Genomic DNA, 23,547 nt, shown 5'->3' with positions numbered 1-23,547 from the left:
TCTCTAGGTCAGGGGTGTCAAACTCATTTTAGTGAAGGGGTCACATGCTGCCATGTTGATCTCCAGTGGGCCGGACCAGTAAAATCACAACATAAAAACACATAACGACAATATTACATATGTTCACATCATTGAAGCTTTTTGGATGATAAACTCTATGTTAAGGTCTTCAAGGTCTTTAAGGTCTTTCTACAATAAACTAGAAACATGAAGACCATGTCTACCTGCCTGTCTTCTCTGCAGATTCACTCCTTCATGACAGGATCATTTTTAACGAAAACACAACGCACAAATACAGTGAAACGTCCAAAACGTTATCCTCCATTAGCAGCTTTACTTTCTCCCTGAATTTCATCACAACGCCTGAGACAAGTCCTTTATCAGCACTAAGGTCTAACAAGACCAGAACAGAGACAAGTCCTTTATCAGCACTAAGGTCTAACAAGACCTGAGACAAGTCCTTTATCAGCACTAAGGTCTAACAAGACCTGAGACAAGTCCTTTATCAGCACTAAGGTCTAACAAGACCAGAGACAAGTCCTTTATCAGCACTAAGGTCTAACAAGACCAGAGACAAGTCCTTTATCAGCACTAAGGTCTAACAAGACCAGAGACAAGTCCTTTATCAGCACTAAGGTCTAACAAGACCAGAGACAAGTCCTTTATCAGCACTAAGGTCTAACAAGACCAGAGACAAGTCCTTTATCAGCACTAAGGTCTAACAAGACCAGAGACAAGTCCTTTATCTGCACTAAGGTCTAACAAGACCAGAGACCAGTAGAGACAGTAGAGACTAGTAGAGACCAGTAGAGACTAGTAGAGACAGTAGAGACAGTAGAGACAGTAGAGACTAGTAGAGACCAGTAGAGACAGTAGAGACTAGTAGAGACCAGTAGAGACTAGTAGAGACTAGTAGAGACAGTAGAGACTAGTAGAGACCAGTAGAGACCAGTAGAGACTAGTAGAGACAGTAGAGACTAGTAGAGACCAGTAGAGACAGTAGAGACTAGTAGAGACTAGTAGAGACAGTAGAGACTAGTAGAGACCAGTAGAGACCAGTAGAGACTAGCAGAGACTAGTAGAGACAGTAGAGACTAGTAGAGACCAGTAGAGACCAGTAGAGACTAGTAGAGACAGTAGAGACCAGTAGAGACAGTATAGACAGTAGAGACTAGTAGAGACCAGTAGAGACAGTAGAGACTAGTAGAGACCAGTAGAGACAGTAGAGACTAGTAGAGACAGTAGAGACTAGTAGAGACCAGTAGAGACAGTAGAGACTAGTAGAGACTAGTAGAGACCAGTAGAGACTAGTAGAGACAGTCGAGACCAGTAGAGACTAGTAGAGACAGTAGAGACAGTAGAGACTAGTAGAGACCAGTAGAGACAGTAGAGACCAGTAGAGACTAGTAGAGACCAGTAGAGACTAGTAGAGACAATAGAGACTAGTAGAGACCAGTAGAGACTAGCAGAGACCAGTAGAGACAGTAGAGACTAGTAGAGACTAGTAGAGACCAGTAGAGACTGTAGAGACAGTAGAGACCAGTAGAGACAGTAGAGACTAGTAGAGACCAGTAGAGACAGTAGAGACCAGTAGAGACTAGTAGAGACAGTATAGACTAGTAGAGACCAGTAGAGACTAGTAGAGACAATAGAGACTAGGAGAGACCAGTAGAGACTAGTAGAGACCAGTAGAGACTAGTAGAGACAATAGAGACTAGTAGAGACCAGTAGAGACTAGCAGAGACTAGTAGAGACCAGTAGAGACTAGTAGAGACAGTCGAGACCAGTAGAGACTAGTAGAGACAGTCGAGACCAGTAGAGACCAGTAGAGACAGTAGAGACAGTAGAGACTAGTAGAGACCAGTAGAGACAGTAGAGACCAGTAGAGACTAGTAGAGACAGGAGAGACCAGTAGAGACTAGTAGAGACCAGTAGAGACTAGTAGAGACAGTAGAGACCAGTAGAGACAGTAGAAACTAGTAGAGACAGTAGAGACAGTAGAGACTAGTAGAGACCAGTAGAGACTAGTAGAGACAGTAGAGACAGTAGAGACTAGTAGAGACAGTAGAGACTAGTAGAGACCAGTAGAGACAGTAGAGACCAGTAGAGACAGTAGAGACCAGTAGAGACTAGTAGAGACAGTAGAGACTAGTAGAGACCAGTAGAGACTAGTAGAGACAGTAGAGACAGTAGAGACTAGTAGAGACCAGTAGAGACAATAGAGACTAGTAGAGACTAGTAGAGACCAGTAGAGACAGTAGAGACTAGTAGAGACCAGTAGAGACTAGTAGAGACAGTAGAGACAGTAGAGACTAGTAGAGACCAGTAGAGACAGTAGAGACCAGTAGAGACTAGTAGAGACAGTATAGACTAGTAGAGACCAGTAGAGACTAGTAGAGACAATAGAGACTAGTAGAGACCAGTAGAGACTAGCAGAGACCAGTAGAGACAGTAGAGACAGTAGAGACCAGTAGAGACTAGTAGAGACAGGAGAGACCAGTAGAGACTAGTAGAGACCAGTAGAGACTAGTAGAGACAGTAGAGACCAGTAGAGACAGTAGAGACCAGTAGAGACCAGTAGAGACTAGTAGAGACAGTAGAGACTAGTAGAGACCAGTAGAGACAGTAGAGACTAGTAGAGACCAGTAGAGACTAGTAGAGACAGTAGAGACAGTAGAGACTAGTAGAGACCAGTAGAGACAATAGAGACTAGTAGAGACTAGTAGAGACCAGTAGAGACAGTAGAGACTAGTAGAGACCAGTAGAGACTAGTAGAGACAGTAGAGACAGTAGAGACTAGTAGAGACCAGTAGAGACAGTAGAGACCAGTAGAGACTAGTAGAGACAGTATAGACTAGTAGAGACCAGTGGAGACTAGTAGAGACAATAGAGACTAGTAGAGACCAGTAGAGACTAGTAGAGACCAGTAGAGACTAGTAGAGACAGTAGAGACAGTAGAGACTAGTAGAGACAGTAGAGACCAGTAGAGACAGTAGAGACTAGTAGAGACCAGTAGAGACAATAGAGACTAGTAGAGACAGTAGAGACTAGTAGAGACCAGTAGAGACAGTAGAGACTAGTAGAGACCAGTAGAGACTAGTAGAGACAGTAGAGACAGTAGAGACTAGTAGAGACAGTAGAGACTAGTAGAGACCAGTAGAGACAGTAGAGACTAGTAGAGACTAGTAGAGACAGTAGAGACTAGTAGAGACCAGTAGAGACTAGTAGAGACAGTAGAGACCAGTAGAGACTAGTAGAGACAGTAGAGACTAGTAGAGACAGTAGAGACCAGTAGAGACAGTAGAGACTAGTAGAGACCAGTAGAGACAGTAGAGACTAGTAGAGACAGTAGAAACTAGTAGAGACAGTAGAGACTAGTAGAGACAGTAGAGACAGTAGAGACTAGTAGAGACTAGTAGAGACCAGTAGAGACAGTAGAGACAGTAGAGACTAGTAGAGACCAGTAGAGACAGTAGAGACTAGTAGAGACCAGTATAGACAGTAGAGACTAGTAGAGACAGTAGAGACTAGTAGAGACTAGCAGAGACAGTAGAGACTAGTAGAGACCAGTAGAGACAGTAGAGACAGTAGAGACTAGTAGAGACTAGTAGAGACAGTAGAGACTAGTAGAGACAGTAGAGACCAGTAGAGACTAGTAGAGACAGTAGAGACCAGTAGACAGTAGAGACCAGTAGAGACAGTAGAGACTAGTAGAGACTAGTAGAGACAGTAGAGACTAGTAGAGACAGTAGAGACAGTAGAGACCAGTAGAGACTAGTAGAGACAGTAGAGACCAGTAGACAGTAGAGACAGTAGAGACTAGTAGAGACAGTTGAGACTAGTAGAGACTAGTAGAGACAGTATAGACAGTAGAGACTAGTAGAGACAGTAGAGACTAGTAGAGACAGTAGAGACAGTAGAGACTAGTAGAGACTAGTAGAGACTAGTAGAGACCAGTAGAGACAGTAGAGACTAGTAGAGACAGTAGAGACAGTAGAGACTAGTAGAGACAGTAGAGACTAGTAGAGACCAGTAGAGACAGTAGAGACTAGTAGAGACAGTAGAGACAGTAGAGACTAGTAGAGACTAGTAGAAACCAGTAGAGACAGTAGATACCAGTAGAGACTAGTAGAGACAGTAGAGACAGTAGAGACTAGTAGAGACAGTAGAGACAGTAGAGACCAGTAGAGATCAAATCAGGGCTGGAAACTGTTTAAGACTTTAGGATTGAACTCAAGGAAACACTGTTAGTCATGATGTCATCAATACAGACACACCCTGAGAGAGGAGGGGGGGGAGGAGGGGGGAGGGGGGAGGAGGAAAGGATGGGACATAGACTGGAGGGGTAAAAGAAGGAAAGGAGAGGAGGAGACAGGAGAGGAGAGATGATGAGAGAGGGAGGAAAGGAGAGGAGGAGACAGGATAGGAGAGAGGAGGGAGGAAGGAAAGGAGAGGAGGAGACAGGAGAGGAGAGATGATGAGAGAGGGAGGAAAGGAGAGGAGGAGACAGGATAGGAGAGAGGAGGGAGGAAGGAAAGGAGAGGAGGAGACAGGAGAGGAGAGATGATGAGAGAGGGAGGAAAGGAGGAGGATACAGGATAGGAGAGATGAGGAGGGAGGAAGGAAGGAAGGAAAGGAGGAGACAGGAGAGGAGAGATGATGAGAGAGGGAGGAAAGGAGAGGAGGAAACAGGATAGGAGAGATGAGGAGGGAGGAAGGAAGGAAAGGAAAGGAGGAAGTTCTAAGTGAACCTCTAGAGAAGCGTAACTCATAATAATGATGAATAATGAAAGAAAACAGTTTCCTCTACTTTATGAATCAGTTATTTCATCGCTCAGTCAGAGACTTTCATAGAAAAAGATTTTAAAAAAGGAACTCATGTTGTTTTCTTCTTTCTGGAGGACTCTATCGCCTCCTGCTGGCAGCTTCAAGCGCCACAGGCTGTCCATCTAAATACACAGAACATACATATATATTACAATAAATATATTCATGGACCAAATCACAGAACAACCACACGATTTTTAATAAATACAAATATATTTCAGCTTCAGTTTAAATTAGTTCTTGTTCCGTCACAAAAAATAAAATAAAAAAATAAAAAGATATTCTTTCTGGAAGCCGGTGAATCCGTTTATGAATTATTGTTTCTTTCAGTTTTAGAGATGGTGATCCAATCAGCAGCCGGATGAAGAAGATGAAGAGGAAGGTGAGTTCAGGCGTCGCCCGTGAACACCTGTCCCAGCACGGAGAAGCGGGCGCTGAAGGGCTGGACGGGACAGGACCTCGAGGGCGTCTTCCTGGCGCCCGGTTTCAGAGCGATGCTCTCCCATTGGCCGGGGGGCGGGGCTTCCTCCGGCCCGCCGGGCTCTGATTGGCCGGCGGGCTCCGCCAGGCCCAGCAGGACGTCCCGCAGCTGCTGCCGGTCCTGCGCGTGGCGCCCGCAGCAGTGCAGCGCGGCCGGGTCCAGCGGGTGGGCCTCCGTGTTGAACACGAAGCCGCCGGCGCCCAGCACGCAGCGCCCCGCCTCGCCGCCCGGCTCCCACGAGCCGTCCCCCTCCGCCCCCCCACCGTGCAGGAAGTGGGCGGGGTCAAAGAGCAGGTACAGGTACTTCACGGTCTCGGCCAGGAAGAAGGACTCCATCCGGTTGTCCAGCTGGTGGTCTCGCAGGTCCTTCACCTGCAGATATAGTTTAACATTTCATTATTTAATTACACAAAAAGAAAACAGAGAAAAGAAAATAATCGTTGTTTTAAAACTATTATCTATTAATTAATTGAGAAAATGATTGCCAATAATGTGGCAATTAAATGTCATTTAATGTCAAATTGAAGGAACATTTTATACAATAAATGATTAATCAACTCCTGGAATAAATAAGTTATTGTCTATTAATAATCGTATGTTGCCAGTGAATTATTAATGACTAAGTATTGAAAATACAATCTGAGTTATGGAAACAATATTACGGTTTCATTTATTTTAAATCCTATATATGTTATTTTTAAAGCAATCAATTAGTGACGAGAGAGAACCCTTAAAGATCTGAGAAGTCACCACTAGATAGCACTAAACCTCACTCACACTGTCCCTTAAAGCGGAGCTACGAGCTACAAGCTACGAGCTACGAGCTACAAGCTACGAGCTACGAGCTACAAGCTAAGAGCTACGAGTTACGAGCTACAAGCTACAAACTAAGAGCTACGAGCTACAAGCTACGAGCTACAAGCTACGAGCTACGAGCTACGAGCTACGAGCTACAAGCTACGAGCTACGAGCTACAAGCTAAGAGCTACGAGCTACAAGCTACGAGCTACGAGCTACAAGCTACGAGCTACAAGCTAAGAGCTACGAGTTACGAGCTACAAGCTACAAACTAAGAGCTACGAGCTACAAGCTACGAGCTACGAGCTACGAGCTACAAGCTACGAGCTACGAGCTACAAGCTAAGAGCTACGAGTTACAAGCTACAAGCTACAAACTAAGAGCTACGAGCTACAAGCTACGAGCTACAAGCTACGAGCTACGAGCTACAAGCTACGAGCTACGAGCTACAAGCTACGAGCTCGAAGCTACGAGCTCCGAGCTACGAGCTACAAGCTAAGAGCTACGAGTTACGAGCTACAAGCTACAAACTAAGAGCTACGAGCTACAAGCCACGAGCTACGAGCTAAAAGCTACGAGCTAGCGGCTAGCGGCGCTCACGCTGGCGTAGCCGCAGGGCGTCCTGCTGATCTTCTCGATGGACTCCAGCGCGTCGAGGCCCAGCTGCAGGTAGGTGTGGTCACCTGTCGCTCTGAACAGGTACATGGCGCTCTCGATCAACTCTGGAACCACAAACACAGGAACGCTCAGCAGCTGTGTTTACTTTCAAAATAAAAGCCCGTAAGGTTTTAAAAAGCTTCACGTAAAGGATGTTAAACTGTGGTGGACTATAGTGGACTGTGCTGGACTATAAAGGTCTGTAGTGGTCTGTAGTGGACTATAGTGGTCTGTAGTGGACTGTAGTGGACTATAGAGGTCTGTAGTGGTCTGTAGTGGTCTGTAGTGGACTATAGTGGACTATAGTGGACTGGAGTGGACCGTAGTGGACTGCAGTGGACCGTAGTGGACTATAGTGGTCTGTAGTGGACTGTAGTGGACTGTAGTGGTCTGTGGGGGACTGTAGTGGACTGTAGTGGACTATAGTGGACTGTAGTGGTCTATAGTGGACTGGAGTGGACTATAGTGGACTGGAGTGGACTATAGTGGACTGTAGTGGACTATAGTGGACAATAGTGGACTGGAGTGGACTACAGTGGACTATAGTGGACTGTAGTGGACCGTAGTGGTCTGTGGGGGACTATAGTGGTCTGTAGTGGTCTGTAGTGGACTATAGTGGTCTGTAGTGGACCGTAGTGGACTATAGTGGACTATAGTGGACTGGAGTGGACCGTAGTGGACTGGAGTGGACTGTAGTGGACCGTAATGGACTATAGTGGACCGTAGTGGACTATAGTGGACTATAGTGGTCTGTAGTGGACTGTAGTGGTCTGTGGGGGACTGTAGTGGACTGTAGTGGACTATAGTGGACTGTAGTGGACCGTAGTGGACTGTAGTGGACTATAGTGGTCTGTAGTGGACTGTAGTGGACTATAGTGGACTGTAGTGGTCTATAGTGGACTGGAGTGGACTATAGTGGACTATAGTGGACTGTAGTGGACCGTAGTGGACTATAGTGGACTATAGTGGACTATAGTGGACTGGAGTGGACTGGAGTGGACTGTAGTGGTCTGTGGGGGACTGTAGTGGACTATAGTGAACTGTAGTGGTCAATAGTGGACTATAGTGGTCTGTAGTGGACTATAGTGGACTATAGTGGTCTGTAGTGGACTGTAGTGGACTATAGTGGACTATAGTGGACTGTAGTGGACTGTAGTGGACTGTAGTGGACTATAGGGGACTGTAGGGGACTGTAGTGGACTGTAGTGGACTATAGGGGACTATAGGGGACTATAGTGGACTGTAGTGGACTGTAGTGGTCTATAGTGGACTATAGTGGACTATAGTGGACTATAGTGGACTATAGGGGACTATAGGGGACTATAGGGTACTGTAGTGGACTATAGTGGTCTGTAGTGGACTGTAGTGGACTGTAGTGGACTGTAGGGGACTATAGGGGACTATAGGGGACTGTAGTGGACTATAGGGGACTATAGTGGACTATAGTGGTCTGTAGTGGACCGTAGTGGACTGTAGTGGATTGTAGTGGACCGTAGTGGACCGTAGTGGACTGTAGTGGTCAATAGTGGACTATAGTGGACCGTAGTGGACTATAGTGGACTATAGTGGTCTGTAGTGGACCGTAGTGGACTGTAGTGGACTGTAGTGGACCATAGTGGACCGTAGTGGACTGTAGTGGTCAATAGTGGACTATAGTGGACTATAGTGGACTGTAGTGGTCTATAGTGGACTATAGTGGTCTGTAGTGGACTGTAGTGGACTATAGTGGACTGTAGTGGACTATAGTGGACTGTAGTGGACTATAGTGGACTATAGTGGACTATAGGGGACTGTAGTGGACTATAGGGGACTGTAGTGGACTGTAGTGGACTATAGGGGACTATAGTGGACTGTAGTGGACTGTAGTGGTCTATAGTGGACTATAGTGGTCTATAGTGGACTATAGTGGACTATAGTGGACTATAGGGGACTATAGGGGACTGTAGTGGACTGTAGTGGACTATAGGGGACTGTAGTGGACTGTAGTGGACTGTAGGGGACTATAGGGCACTGTAGTGGACTATAGGGGACTATAGTGGACTATAGTGGTCTGTAGTGGACCGTAGTGGACTGTAGTGGACTGTAGTGGACCGTAGTGGACCGTAGTGGACTGTAGTGGACTGTAGTGGTCAATAGTGGACTATAGTGGACCGTAGTGGACTATAGTGGACTATAGTGGTCTGTAGTGGACCGTAGTGGACTGTAGTGGACTGTAGTGGACCGTAGTGGACCGTAGTGGACTGTAGTGGTCAATAGTGGACTATAGTGGACTATAGTGGACTGTAGTGGTCTAGAGTGGACTATAGTGGACTGTAGTGGTCTAGAGTGGACTATAGTGGACTATAGGGGACTGTAGTGGACTATAGGGGACTGTAGTGGACTATAGGGGACTGTAGTGGACTGTAGTGGACTATAGGGGACTATAGTGGACTGTAGTGGACTGTAGTGGTCTATAGTGGACTATAGTGGTCTATAGTGGACTATAGTGGACTATAGTGGACTATAGGGGACTATAGGGGACTGTAGTGGACTGTAGTGGACTGTAGTGGACTATAGGGGACTGTAGTGGACTGTAGTGGACTGTAGGGGACTATAGGGGACTGTAGTGGACTATAGGGGACTATAGTGGACTATAGTGGTCTGTAGTGGACCGTAGTGGACTGTAGTGGACTGTAGTGGACCGTAGTGGACCGTAGTGGACTGTAGTGGTCAATAGTGGACTATAGTGGACCGTAGTGGACTATAGTGGACTATAGTGGTCTGTAGTGGACCGTAGTGGACTGTAGTGGACTGTAGTGGACCGTAGTGGACCGTAGTGGACTGTAGTGGTCAATAGTGGACTATAGTGGACTATAGTGGACTGTAGTGGTCTAGAGTGGACTATAGTGGACTGTAGTGGTCTAGAGTGGACTATAGTGGACTATAGTGGACTGTAGTGGACTGTAGTTGTCTGTGGTGGACTGACCCGGTCTCAGAGGGTACCCCTCTCTCTTGTCCACCGTGTAGCCCTGAGGGATGCTGTAGAACTCCGGCAGGCCTCCAAACTGTCTCCACACAGAGTAATAGTTCTGGAAGGTTCTCACGGCGCCGTCCAGGTTCCCCAGGAGGGACTGGGGACACGTCAAGGGACACGTTAAGACATGAGGACACGCTAAGGGACACGTTAGGACATGAGGACACGCTAAGGCATGAGGACACATCAAGGGACACGTTAAGACACGAGGACATGATAAGGGACACGTTAAGGACATGAGGATACGTTAAGGCAGTGGTTCTCAAACTATGGGTCACGACCCTATAGTGGGGCGCGGAGGTATTACAGGTGGGGCGCGGGGGGAGATTTTTTTTATAATAACACATCTGCACTCATTCTGTTTTCACAGGTTGAACGTTGATCGTTATTATCTTTAAAATATATTCAGTGCTAAACAGGTTATTTGAGCCACAATAGATAATTGTTTTGCCAAATATTAGTTATTTTCTGCACAGACAGAACTTTATTTGCATTATTCTAACAAAGTGATTGACATGTTGTTAGTGTTTGTCTGATGGAGCGATCTGGTTTACCTGAGAGGGATTTACATTTTCTTTATTCTATTATTGGAAAAAGCACGGATGGAGTTGGACCGTTTTGTTACAACTTAGTTGGGGCGGTGGGGCGTGAACATCTTTCTTCCTCCAAGGTGGGGCGCGAACATCTTTCTTCCACCAAGGTGGGGCGTGAACATCTTTCTTCCTCCAAGGTGGGGCGCGAACATCTTTCTTCCTCCAAGGTGGGGCGTGAACATCTTTCTTCCTCCAAAATGGGGAGTGAACATCTTTCTTCCTCCAAGGTGGGGCGTGAACATCTTTCTTCCTCCAAAATGGGGAGTGAACATCTTTCTTCCTCCAAGGTGGGGCGTGAACATCTTTCTTCCTCCAAAATGGGGAGTGAACATCTTTCTTCCTCCAAAATGGGGCGTGAACATCTTTCTTCCTCCAAAATGGGGCGTGAACATCTTTCTTCCTCCAAAATGGGGCGCGAACATCTTTCTTCCTCCAAAATGGGGCGTGAACATCTTTCTTCCTCCAAAATGGGGCGTGAACATCTTTCTTCCTCCAAAATGGGGCGCGAACATCTTTCTTCCTCCAAAATAGGGCGTGAACATCTTTCTTCCTCCAAGGTGAGGCGCGATAGAAAAGGTTTGAGAACCACTGAGCTAAGGCAACTAGGACACACTCAAATGTTCTCTTTCTACAGGAAAAGTAGAAGGGTTATCCATGCATCGAGTCAGGACTGTGTGTGCGCGTGTGTGCGTGTGCGTGTACCTGCAGGCCGGGCCAGAAGGCCTCCAGAGACTGGAAGACCGGCATGGAGACGGTTCCTTTGTGCATCTGGACCCACAGGTACCAGTCGTCGAAGCGGGTGTAGTTCTGAAGGGCCCGGTCGTACTCTGAGGGCAAACCGACAGTCAGGGTGAGTGTGTTGTTGTTGTTGTTGTTGTTGTTGTCGTCTTACCCAGGAACATGTCCAGCAGCTCCTCGTCCTGCAGCATGATGGCTCCTTTCACCAGATACTCAAAGTAGGAGTCCACCCCGGCTCCGATGCCGGCGTCCTGAGCGACCCACTTCTTAGACAGGACGTCAATGTGATTACCCACCTGGACAGAGAGACAGACAGGTGGAGAGACAGGCAGGTCGAGAGACAGGTGGAGAGACAGACAGGTGGAGAGACAGGTGGAGAGACAGACAGGTGTCCACCCGGTCATCTTCCTTCCTCCACTACAAATCAGACGTTTTTGTGGAGATTTTACTGGCATTTAGGTGTATCTATCAGTGGTGGCCTCAGGGCCTGTAAGTCTTCTCTGCTGCCTAAACAGAATCACAAAGTTATATCTATTTTATCATTTAATTGTTGTTCACAAACACACTACATGTATTATAATGATGTTCTCATGTCACAGCTCCTGTCTTCCTCTGTTGCTCTGCTTCAGCCTGCAGCGCTGCTTCTAGTGCAGCTGGTTTTAAGGAGAGCTCTTATCCAATCAGATTTCACCTCTGTGTCTCTATGGAAGCAGAGCGCTTCTAGCTGGTCTTTGTAGATTAAAGTAGATGGGGACGTTATCGTGATTTTTGACACGCTGGGCGTATTCTTTGGCGTGCAGCGCCTGTGAGGTGGCGTCAGCACTAACATGCGCTGTGATTGGTCAGTGGGCCAGCGTGACTTCTGTCAACAGAAAGCTAGCTAGCTGCTAGCATAACTCAGTAGTAGTCAGAAGAGTTTAGACATTGTTATTTATTTTTTTAAACACTCAATGTCTGAAGGAGGAGAAACAGACTTGGTGGCGGATTTACTGACGACGCCTTTCTCACGGAAGGTTACGGGACATTTTCGTCCCTAAAACACATGGAAACGTATTCCAGAAACTGGGAGGCTGGACTGTCCTCACTGGTCCATGACCATCGAGAAGAAGCTGGTAATGGAACTGAAGCGCACGATAAACTGAACAACCGCGTCATTGAACTGTTTGTTAACAAAGAGAGGCGGATGGACTTAAAGTGAACTGAACAGATTTTGTGTTGTTACATCTGAAGTAGCGTTGTGTTAATGTTTCTATGCTGTTGTTTTTATTATATAGTTAATATCGTTCCTTCTGATCGTGGCTCGTGTTCTTGCGTGTGCAGTGTTTTAGTTTCAGTTTTGTTGGATTGTTTTGTCATGTTCTGTTATAACTAAATGTGACTGGTTCTTGTGAAGTCGTGCAGACAGACGGGCAGACAGATGGGTGGACTCCTCACCAGCCCGATGTCGGACCGGGTCCCCCACAGGGCCCTCAGGGCCCGGCGGGCCGCGTCCTCGAAGGCGTCGTCCCCCGTGAGCCGGCTCAGCGTGGTGAACTCCAGGATGAAGGTGCCCACGCCGGCGGTGCAGGTGACGGGCGTCTCGGTTGGACCGACGCCGCGCTGCAGGTTCACCGTGCCGTACGGCATGCCGGTGGGAGTCTGGAACGCTGGAGGCGTTCAGGACCGCGTCAGCTCCGGTTCTGATCCGGTTCGTTAAATGATGCGTGTGTCTGCATGCGTCTGCGTAGTCTGCATAGTCTGTGAGTGTCTGCGTAGTCTGAGTAGTCTGTGTGTGTCTGCGTGTGTCTGCGTAGTCTGTGTGTGTCTGCGTAGTCTGCGTAGTCTGTGTGTGTCTGCGTAGTCTGTGTGTGTCTGCGTAGTCTGTGTGCCTGCGTGTGTCTGGGTAGTCTGTGTGTGTCTGCGTAGTCTCCGTGTGTCTGCGTAGTCTGTGTGTGTCTGCGTAGTCTGTGTGCCTGCGTGTGTCTGGGTAGTCTGTGTGTGTCTGCGTAGTCTCCGTGTGTCTGTGTGTGTCTGCGTAGTCTACGTAGTCTGTGTAGTCTGTTTGTCTCTGCGTAGTCTGTGTGTGTCTGTGTAGTCTGCGTGTGTCTGCGTGTGTCTGCGTAGTCTGTGTGTGTCTGCGTAGTCTGTGTGTGTCTGCGTATCTGAGTAGTCTGTGTGTGTCTGCGTAGTCTGCGTGTGTCTGTGTGTGTCTGCGTAGTCTGCGTGTGTCTGAGTAGTCTGTGTGTGTCTGCGTGTGTCTGCGTGTGTCTGCGTGTGCCTGCGTGTGTCTGTGTGTGTCTGCATGTGCCTGCGTGTGTCTGTGTGTGTCTGCATGGTCTGCGTGTATCTGCGTGGTCTGCGTGTGACTGCGTGTGTCTGCGTAGTCTGTATGTGTCTGCGCATGTCTGCGTGGTCCGCGTGGTCTGCATAATCTTCGTGGTCTGTGTGTGTCTGCGTAGTCTGTGTGTCTGCGTAGTCTGTGTGTGTCTGCGTGCGTCTGCGTGCGTCTGCGTGTGTCTACGCGTGGTCTGCGTGGGTCTGGGTGTGTCTGCGTGTGTCTGCGTGGTCTGCGTGTGTCTGCGTGGTTTGCGTGTGTCTGCATGTGTCTGCATGCGTCTGCATGCGTCTGCGTGTGTCTGCGTGTGTCTGCGTGGTCTGGGTGTGTCTGCTTGGTCTGGGTGTGTCTGCGTGTGTCTGCGTGGTCTGGGTGTGTCTGCGTGTGTCTGCGTGGTTTGGGTGTGTCTGCGTGGTCTACGTGTGTCTACGTGTGTCTACGTTGTCTGCGTGTGTCTGCGTGTGTCTGCGTGTGTCTGCGTGGTCTGCGTAGTCTGTGTGTGTCTGCGCATGTCTGCGTGGTCTGCATAGTCTTCATGGTCTGCGTGTGTCTGCGTGTGTCTGCGTAGTCTGTGTGTCTGCGTGGTCTGCGAGTATCTGCGTGGTCTGCGTGTCTACGTAGTCTGCGTGTGTCTGCGTAGTCTGTGTGTGTCTGCGTAGTCTGTGTGTGTCTGCGTGTGTCTGCGTGTGTCTACGTGTGTCTACGTGGTCTGGGTGTGTCTGCGTGGTCTGGGTGTGTCTGCGTGTGTCTGCGTGTGTCTGCGTGGTCTACGTGGTCTACGTGTGTCTGCGTGGTCTACGTGTGTCTACGTGTGTCTGCGTGGTCTACGTGTATCTACGTGTGTCTACGTGGTCTGAGTGTGTCTGCGTGGTCTACGTGTGTCTACGTGTGTTTGCGTGGTCTGCGTGTGTCTGCGTAGTCTACGCGATCTACGTATGTCTACGTGTGTCTGCGTGTTTCTGCGTGGTCTGCGTGGTCTGCGTGTGTCTGCGTGTGTCTGCATGTGTCTGCGTGTGTCTGCATGTGTCTGCGCGTGTCTGCGTGGTACGCGTTGTCTGCGTGGTCTTCGTGGTCTGCGTGTGTCTGCGTAGTCTGTGTGTCTGTGTGTGTCTGTGTAGTCTGCGTAGTCTGTGTGTGTCTGCGTGGTCTGCGTGTATCTGCGTGTATCTGCGTGGTCTGCGTGTGTCTGCGTAGTCTGTGTTGTCTGCGTGGTCTGCGTGCGTCTGCGTGTGTCTGCGTGCGTCTGTGTTGTCTGCGTGGTCTGGGTGTGTCTGTGTGTGTCTGCGTGGTCTACGTGTGTCTGCGTGGTCTACGTGGTCTTTGTATGTCTGCGTGGGTCTGCGTACGTCTGTGTTGTCTGCCTGGTCTGGGTGTGTCTGCGTGTGTCTGTGTGGTCTATGTGTGTCTGCGTGGTCTACGTGGTCTGCGTGCGTCTGTGTGCATCTGCGTGCGTCTGCGTGGTCTGCATGGTCTGCGTAGTCTGCGTGGTCTGCGTGTGTCTGCTTGCGTCTGCGTGTGTCTACGTGCATCTGCGTGGTCTACGTGCGTCTGCGTGGTCTACGTGGATATGCGTGCGTCTGCGTGCGTCTGCGTGCGTCTGTGTGGTCTGGGTGTGTCTGCGTGGGTCTGCGTAGTCTGCGTAGTCTGCGTGTGTCTGCGTAGTCTGTGTGTGTCTGCGTAGTCTGTGAGTCTACGTGTGTGTCTGCGTGGTCTGGGTGTGTCTGCGTGGTCTGCGTGGTCTGCGTGGTTGCGTGGTCTACGTGGGTCTGCGTGGTCTACGTGTGTCTGCGTGGTCTACGTGGTCTTTGTATGTCTGCGTGGTCTGCGTCGGTCTGCGTCGGTCTGCGTCGGTCTGTGTTGTCTGTGTAGTCTGCGTAGTCTGTGTGTGTCTGCGTTGTCTGCGTGTATCTGCGTGGTCTGCGTGTGTCTGCGTAGTCTGTGTTGTCTGCGTGGTCTGCGTGCGTCTGCGTGTGTCTGCGTGCGTCTGTGTTGTCTGCGTGGTCTGGGTATGTCTGTGTGTGTCTGCGTGGTCTACGTGTGTCTGCGTGGTCTACGTGGTCTTTGTATGTTTACGTGGTCTGCGTCGGTCTGCGTACGTCTGTGTTGTCTGCGTGGTCTGGGTGTGTCTGCGTGTGTCTGTGTGGTCTATGTGTGTCTGCGTGGTCTACGTGGTCTACGTATGTCTGCGTGCGTCTGTGTGCGTCTGCGTGCGTCTGCGTGGTCTGCGTGGTCTGCGTGGTCTGCTTGCGTCTGCGTGTGTCTACGTGCATCTGCGTGGTCTACGTGCGTCTGCGTGGTCTACGTGGTCTACGTGGATATGTGTGCGTCTGCGTGCGTCTGTGTGGTCTGGGTGTGTCTGCGTGGGTCTGCGTAGTCTGCGTAGTCTGCGTGTGTCTGCGTAGTCTGTGTGTGTCTGCGTAGTCTGTGAGTCTACGTGTGTGTCTGCGTGGTCTGGGTGTGTCTGCGTGGTCTGCGTGGTCTGCGTGGTTGCGTGGTCTGCGTGGTCTACGTGGTCTACGTGTGTCTGCGTGGTCTACGTGGTCTTTGTATGTCTGCGTGGTCTGCGTCGGTCTGCGTCGGTCTGTGTTGTCTGTGTAGTCTGCGTAGTCTGTGTGTGTCTGCGTGGTCTGCGTGTATCTGCGTGTATCTGCGTGTGTCTGCGTGTGTCTGCGTAGTCTGTGTTGTCTGCGTGGTCTGCGTGCGTCTGCGTGCGTCTGTGTTGTCTGCGTGGTCTGGGTGTGTCTGTGTGTGTCTGCGTGGTCTACGTGTGTCTGCGTGGTCTACGTGGTCTTTGTATATCTGCGTGGTCTGCGTCGGTCTGCGTACGTCTGTGTTGTCTGCGTGGTCTGGGTGTGTCTGCGTGTGTCTGTGTGGTCTATGTGTGTCTGCGTGGTCTACGTGGTCTACGTATGTCTGCGTGCGTCTGTGTGCGTCTGCGTGCGTCTGCGTGGTCTGCGTGGTCTGCGTGGTCTGCGTGTGTCTGCTTGCGTCTGCGTGTGTCTACGTGCATCTGCGTGGTCTACGTGCGTCTGCGTGGTCTACGTGGTCTACGTGGATATGCGTGCGTCTGCGTGCGTCTGCGTGCGTCTGCGTGCGTCTGTGTGGGTCTGCGTAGTCTGCGTGTGTCTGCGTAGTCTGTGTGTGTCTGCGTAGTCTGTGAGTCTACGTGTGTCTGCGTGGTCTGGGTGTGTCTGCGTGGTCTGGGTGTGTCTGCGTGGTCTGCGTGGTTGCGTGGTCTGCGTGGTCTACGTGGGTCTGCGTGGTCTACGTGTGTCTGCGTGGTCTACGTGGTCTTTGTATGTCTGCGTGGTCTGCGTCGGTCTGCGTCGGTCTGTGTTGTCTGTGTAGTCTGCGTAGTCTGTGTGTGTCTGCGTGGTCTGCGTGTATCTGCGTGTATCTGCGTGGTCTGCGTGTGTCTGCGTAGTCTGTGTTGTCTGCATGGTCTGCGTGCGTCTGCGTGTGTCTGCGTGCGTCTGTGTGGGTCTGCGTAGTCTGTGAGTCTACGTGTGTGTCTGCGTGGTCTGGGTGTGTCTGCGTGGTCTGCGTGGTCTGCGTGGTTGCGTGGTCTGCGTGGTCTACGTGGTCTACGTGTGTCTGCGTGGTCTACGTGGTCTACGTGGTCTACGTGGTCTACGTGTGTCTGCGTGGTCTACGTGGTCTTTGTATGTCTGCGTGGTCTGCGTCGGTCTGCGTCGGTCTGTGTTGTCTGTGTAGTCTGCGTAGTCTGTGTGTGTCTGCGTGCGTCTGCGTGCGTCTGCGTCGTCTGGGTGCTCACCGGGCAGCAGCCTCCGGGCCGCGTCCTCGGCCATCCTCAGCAGCGGACCGGCACATGGCCAACCGGGCTCCAGATCCATCGCCCCACGACCTGCCAACAGGTGAGCTGAGAGGAGACCTCCTACCACTACACACACACAGACACACACATTAAGATAAGTTCATCAATCACACACACACACACACACACACACACACACACACACACACACACACACACACCTCTGATGTTGGTCTCGAACACGGACGCGTTGACGTCGATGTCGAAGTCCACCGTGTCCTGAAGCAGCGACGCGACACGCTGGAACTCCGTCTGGTTCCCCAGAACCTTCCAGAGAAACACGTTTTTTAAGCGCCACCTGAACGCAGCGCCACAAAGAGCTTCAGGAGCTCAGACTCACCAGCAGAGTGTCCAGAGCGTCGATCAGCGTGAGAGAGAAGCTGTGGAGGAAACACGAGTAGCTCATCAATGAGATAAACAAGTTAGAGCAGCCATCCAAAATACACATGAAGAAACACACACACATAACAATAAGAACGCCATGAGTTAATTATGTGTATTAATACACTAATAACAGATTTCTGAAGAATAGACAGCAAATTTATCAAATTATGAAAATTATGAATAAGTTTTACTGTCACACAAGAATCTAATTAAGTGTAGAGTTAAATATTATAATAATTATAATAATCATCATCATCATCATCATCATTATTATTATTATAATTATAATAATAGACTTTATTACGGAGCGCTTTGAGACAATATTAGACAATATTAGACAATAAAAGGACAATAGATGAATAAAGAAGTGAAAGAAAGTGAAAAATAAACAGAAACCATAAAATATAAAAATGAAAGAAGTAGTAAAAGAAGAATGTTTTTATGATACAACCTGATGAGGTCACGTACCTGCCCCAGGTGTCCTGTCCGTCACAGGTGAGTGGGCGGAGCTCGTCGTAGGGGAAGGCGTTGTCAAGGTAACTGTTGTAGGCGTGGTAGAACATGGATTTGATGCGCTGCCTAAAAAAATGAAGAGTGAGACCAGAGAGTGAGACCAGAGAGTGAGATTAGAGTGAGACCAGAGAGTGAGATTAGATAGTGAGACCAGAGAGTGAGACTAGAGAGTGAGATTAGAGTGAGACTAGAGAGTGAGATTAGAGTGAGACCAGAGAGTGAGATTAGATAGTGAGACCAGAGAGTGAGACTAGAGAGTGAGATTAGAGTGAGACTAGAGAGTGAGATTAGAGTGAGACTAGAGAGTGAGATTAGAGTGAGACTAGAGAGTGAGACTAGAGAGTGAGATTAGAGAGTGAGACCAGAGAGTGAGATTAGAGTGAGACCAGAGAGTGAGACTAGAGAGTGAGATTAGAGTGAGACTAGAGAGTGAGATTAGAGTGAGACTAGAGAGTGAGACCAGAGAGTGAGATTAGAGTAAGACCAGAGAGTGAGACTAGAGAGTGAGATTAGAGTGAGACTAGAGAGTGAGATTAGAGTGAGACCAGAGAGTGACACTAGAGAGTGAGATTAGAGTGAGACCAGAGAGTGAGACTAGAGAGTGAGATTAGAGTGAGACTAGAGAGTGAGATTAGAGTGAGACCAGAGAGTGACACTAGAGAGTGAGATTAGAGTGAGACTAGAGAGTGAGACTAGAGAGTGAGATTAGAGTGAGACCAGAGAGTGAGACTAGAGAGTGAGACCAGAGAGTGAGACCAGAGAGTGAGACTAGAGAGTGAGACCAGAGAGTGAGATTAGAGTGAGACCAGAGAGTGAGACTACAGAGTGAGACTAGAGAGTGAGACCAGAGAGTGAGATTAGAGTGAGATTAGAGTGAGATTAGAGTGAGACTAGAGAGTGAGACTAGAGAGTGAGACCAGAGTGTGAGACCAGAGAGTGAGACCAGAGAGTGAGATTAGAGTGAGACTAGAGATTGAGACCAGAGAGTGAGACCAGAGAGTGAGATTAGAGTGAGACCAGAGAGTGAGATTAGAGTGAGACTAGAGATTGAGACCAGAGAGTGAGACTAGAGAGTGAGATTAGAGTGAGACCAGAGAGTGAGATTAGAGTGAGACTAGAGATTGAGACCAGAGAGTGAGACTAGAGAGTGAGATTAGAGTGAGACTAGAGAGTGAGACCAGAGAGTGAGACGTGCAATCACAATAAACCAGCAGTCGGGTTTATTTCGAATCAATTCCAATTTATTTAGATTTATCTTTTTTATTCCGTTTATTGTATAAATTGTGGATTGTTCTTATTATTCTAATCTCTACTGCATGAGTACTTCACCTGCATGAGTACTTCACCTGCATGAGTACCTGTACTTCATGTACATCTCCTGCAGTACTTCATGTATGAGTACTTCACCTGAGTACTCGTACTTCCTGAGTACTCGTTACCTGACAGCAGCCATCTCCTCCTCTGTGAACTGACGAGCCGCCGCATCGCTCAGCACCAACACACACAGCGTCACGAGCACGGGAGCGCGCATGGAGACCACGAGCACACACGGGAGCGAGCCGCGCGTGAAAGCAGGTGCATAGAAACGAAATAAACCCCGAAGAAGAGAATGAATCGCAGCAGCACAGGTGGGTTTCCTGCTGTTGTTGTGCTAGCTGCCCGGAAGTTAACGATGTGCGCATGCGTCGCCCGGTGCGCTGACGAGGAAATCTAACAGAGCTGCGTTCAAGAACAGCGCGGATTATTTGTATTTAGCATCGTTAGCGAATTTATATATATCATCTTAAAAAAACACCGAATAAACTATATTAAAAATGAAATAACCGACAATAGAAGAGCAAGATAATCTCGCTGCTCTGTTGGTCAAATATATATGTATGTATACATATGTACACGGTTATTGTTGCTTGTTGGCAGTTGTAAACGAGTAGTTTGAGCTGCGTTCAAGAACAACCCGTTGAGAAACGGTCGACAAGTTTTAAGATATTTAATAAATATATATTATCATGTAAGTGATGCTATTATTGAAGCTAACAACTAGCTGCCATGGTAAAGAGTTTTCATATTGTTTTCTGTAGCTTTAATAAAATACCATATTGGTATTTTTCCGTATTAAAAAAAAAGAAAAAAAAGAAAATGGCTCGCGAATCAATGACGTCATCTCTGAGCGCACGTACAGGCGACGTGCTGCTACGTCATCACGTCCGGCTGTTGCCATGGACACGGCGCGGGCACAACGGTCCTGGTCGTAAACAAAAGAAGATCCTCCAAATAAAAGTGTGAGTACAACTTGAAGTATTTTACATATTAATACATCATCATTCATACCTTGTTTTTACCGTTCTGTTAGAACATTGTCTTTTAAATTATTATTATTAACAATAACGACAACAAGTTTTCACACTGAAGTTTAATATAAAATCACCTAAATGTACATAAAGTATCCAAAGTAGAAGTACTCTCACTGCAGAGCGGCTCTACTCACAGAGAGTACATTATTAGTTTATTAAAGTACTATGTTTTATATATATATATATATATATATATATATATATATATATATATATATATATATATATATATAATTATATATAATTAAAATTATATATAAAAAATTTTAAAAATATTTTCATATTTAAAAAAAATATTTATATATAATTATATATATATATATATATATATATATATATATATAATATATATAACTATATATATAGTTATATATATTTATAGACACATATATATATGTATATAAATATATATATAAGTACAATTATGTTTGTATTTATAATTTTACTTATATACAATTTGAGATACTGTATAGTAGTAGTATTATATTACTGTATGTTTCTTTAATGTAAAATAAATAAATACAAATACATGTAGTGCAGTAAAAAGTAAAAAAGTAAAATACTTGTCTCTGAGTATTATTACGTAAAATGGAAATACTTCATTTGGAATGATTCATTTTCAATACTTTACACACGTTACTCATTCAATATCACACAACTGTACAGCACTTACTGGTCCCAGTATGAACTACCCAGTGTGAACTCTATGTACTGAACCATTACATAGTACACAAGAGATACTGAGTTGTTCATGTATTTATATACACATTGTGTATTTTCTCGAGTTCTCTGAGTGACGGGATGTGATTCATCGTGAGCTGCTGGTTTGTTAATAGATGGAGACCGAACGGGAGTCAGAAGAGGAGGAGCTACGGGAGGGGGAGGGGGAGGGGCTAAGGAGGGAGGAGGAGGAGGAGGAAGAGGAGGCGCCGCTCAAAGTTTCAGCTCCTCATGAGCTTCTGTGAGTAAATATACTGTACACTCACACACACACACACACACACACACACACACACTCACACACACACACACACACACACACACTCACACACACACACACAAACTCACACTCACACAAACTCACACACACACTCACACACACACTCACACTCACACAAACTCACACACACACTCACACTCACACAAACACACTCACACACACACTCACACTCACACGTATAGGTATATTATGGTGTGTTCTCATGTCATGTAGAGGTATATTATGGTGTGTTCTCATGTCATGTAGAGGTATATTATGGTGTGTTCTCATGTCATGTAGAGGTATATTATGGTGTGTTCTCATGTCATGTAGAGGTATATTATGGTGTGTTCTCATGTCATGTAGAGGTATATTATGGTGTGTTCTCATGTCATGTAGAGGTATATTATGGTGTGTTCTCATGTCATGTAGAGGTATATTATGGTGTGTTCTCATGTCAGCCTGAAGCTGCAGGATGAAGACTCGCTGTGTCCAGAGTCCCACAGGCTGAACTCCCCCAAAGAGACCAGACTGCTGGCCGTGGCCGGCAGCTTCCAGCGCCAGTATTCTCACCTGTACCCTGACCGCAAGCCGCTGCTGCTCTGCCCGATCAACGAGTGTGGCGTTCAGGTGACGCGGGACAATCCGACTCTACGACACGAGAAATTTAGAAATATAGAAATTTCTAAATTTAGAAATTTTGAAATGTCTAAATTTTGAAATGTCTAATTTTGAAATTTTGAAATGTTTACATTTTTACATTTTTTAAAAAGAAATCCCCAAATCCAAACTTCCAGATCATCATGTGATATCTGAACCTCTGTGAAACTCCTGTGTGTGTTTGTATTCTAACATCCAGAAGTTCGTGTCCACGACTCTGCGGCCCACGCCGACAGGCTTCCCTGAACTCTTCACCTGGCGCGGCTGCGCCTCCTTCGTGGCCGACTTCCTGTCTCTGGAGCCGCTGGAGCCGCCGGTGGACCTGGTGAGTTCATTACAACCAGCAAGCTTTCTTAAAAAGCTCTGATAGGCATCAGCCAACGTGTGTGTGTGTGTGTGTGTGTGTGTGTGTGTGTGTGTGTCCCAGCCCAGGCTCCTGGTCTCCTCCAACTTGGTTCTGCAGAGCCAGAGGGCCTCGTGTCTGGACTCCAGCTCCCTGCTGTGCAGCCTGCTGCTCGGCACCAACTACGACGCCTACTGCGTCAGCGGCTACGCCGTCAGGGAGATGTGTCTGCTGGACCGCCGCGCGCTGGACTGCCCCCTGCTGGCCGCCCAGGTCCAGGTACTCGTACGCGACTGCACAGCCGCCGTACCCACCACGTGTATAACGGGGACGGGGTGTAACATGGTGCTCCGTGTGCGTGCAGAGTGAGGTCGCCCAGCAGGAGCCTCCGGAGAATAAGTACTTGGTGAAACCTCCGAAGGAGCTGAAGAGTCGATTTGTGACGCAGCAGGAGGAGAAGCAGCAGCAGCAGGACGCAGAGCAGCAGACGGGGCCAGAGGTAACCGACGCTGGAGGGCCAGAGCAGTGAATGCAATGTGCTGGAAATACAACCTGTGAGCCGTGACCTCCTCCTCCAGCAGCAGGAGAGCGAGCAGCGCCCCTCCGACCCCCTGCGAGGCCTGCGGGTGCACTGCTGGGTGTTGGTGCTGTCCGGGAGTCGCGGCGTCCAGGAGAACTTCTTCATCGACCCGCTGAGCGGCAGCCGCTACGCCACCGACGACCAGCACTTCCTGGGCGTGGAGAGCGTGTGGAACGACCTCAACTACTACGTCAACATGCAGGACTGCAGCAGCGGCTGCGCTGTGAGTCCACAGCCGTATCATCTGTAGATATACTGTACATATATCAGTGGCGGTATAGTGGCGGAGGGCCGTGCATTTTCTACCTGGGCCTTCAGTGCCGTCTGATATCGTTTGTGACGGGATGCTGCGTCATTAACGGACAATACATGTAGTCCACATGTAGTTATGTAGCCGAGGGTTTATCTTGCTCCTATACTTCACTTCATTAATAAAACAACAACACGATGCTGCGTAGTTTGCACAAGACGGAAACCACTT

At 48.1% G+C, this 23,547-nt stretch overlaps 2 protein-coding genes across 2 annotated transcripts in view; one reads left to right on the top strand and one right to left on the bottom strand.

The window, feature by feature from the left end:
- Positions 1-5,016: 5,016 nt before the first annotated feature.
- On the bottom strand, positions 5,017-19,747 carry edem2 (ER degradation enhancer, mannosidase alpha-like 2). Its single transcript, XM_079226690.1, has 11 exons — positions 19,593-19,747; positions 18,109-18,219; positions 17,597-17,636; positions 17,418-17,523; positions 17,197-17,322; positions 12,542-12,753; positions 11,262-11,403; positions 11,072-11,196; positions 9,729-9,873; positions 6,707-6,828; positions 5,017-5,680 (listed from the first exon to the last, which is right to left on the bottom strand). Exons 1-11 carry the CDS (start codon positions 19,682-19,684, stop codon positions 5,216-5,218), a joined length of 1,686 nt encoding a protein of 561 aa, XP_079082816.1. The 5' UTR covers positions 19,685-19,747; the 3' UTR covers positions 5,017-5,215.
- A 2,177-nt stretch (positions 19,748-21,924) lies between these two features.
- ccdc135 (coiled-coil domain containing 135) overlaps positions 21,925-23,547 on the top strand; it is a gene marked incomplete at both ends in the record, with an annotated part of 10,006 nt that continues 8,383 nt past the window's right edge. Inside the window, 5 exons of the mRNA XM_079226403.1 lie at positions 21,925-22,113; positions 22,343-22,468; positions 22,571-22,765; positions 22,851-22,985; positions 23,065-23,289. Of these exons, the coding sequence (XP_079082529.1) occupies positions 21,925-22,113; positions 22,343-22,468; positions 22,571-22,765; positions 22,851-22,985; positions 23,065-23,289 (870 nt within the window). The remainder of the gene's footprint in view (positions 22,114-22,342; positions 22,469-22,570; positions 22,766-22,850; positions 22,986-23,064; positions 23,290-23,547) is intronic.

This window comes from Taurulus bubalis, assembly GCF_910589615.1.
Source record: "Taurulus bubalis genome assembly, chromosome: 11".
Classification (NCBI taxonomy): domain Eukaryota; kingdom Metazoa; phylum Chordata; class Actinopteri; order Perciformes; family Cottidae; genus Taurulus; species Taurulus bubalis.
The sequence above is the reverse complement of the archived record's forward strand: the minus strand, read 5'-3'. Positions and strand labels throughout refer to the sequence as shown.

Excerpts from the sequence above, each read along its gene's own strand:
- edem2 (XM_079226690.1), bottom strand. The coding sequence starts at position 19,684 with ATGCGCGCTCCCGTGCTCGTGACGCTGTGTGTGTTGGTGCTGAGCGAT. Across the intron at positions 18,220-19,592 it reads GAGGAGATGGCTGCTGTCAG|GCAGCGCATCAAATCCATGT; the intron begins GTAACGAGTACT and ends TCATTTTTTTAG. Across the intron at positions 5,681-6,706 it reads CGCCCTGCGGCTACGCCAGC|GTGAAGGACCTGCGAGACCA; the intron begins GTGAGCGCCGCT and ends CTATATCTGCAG.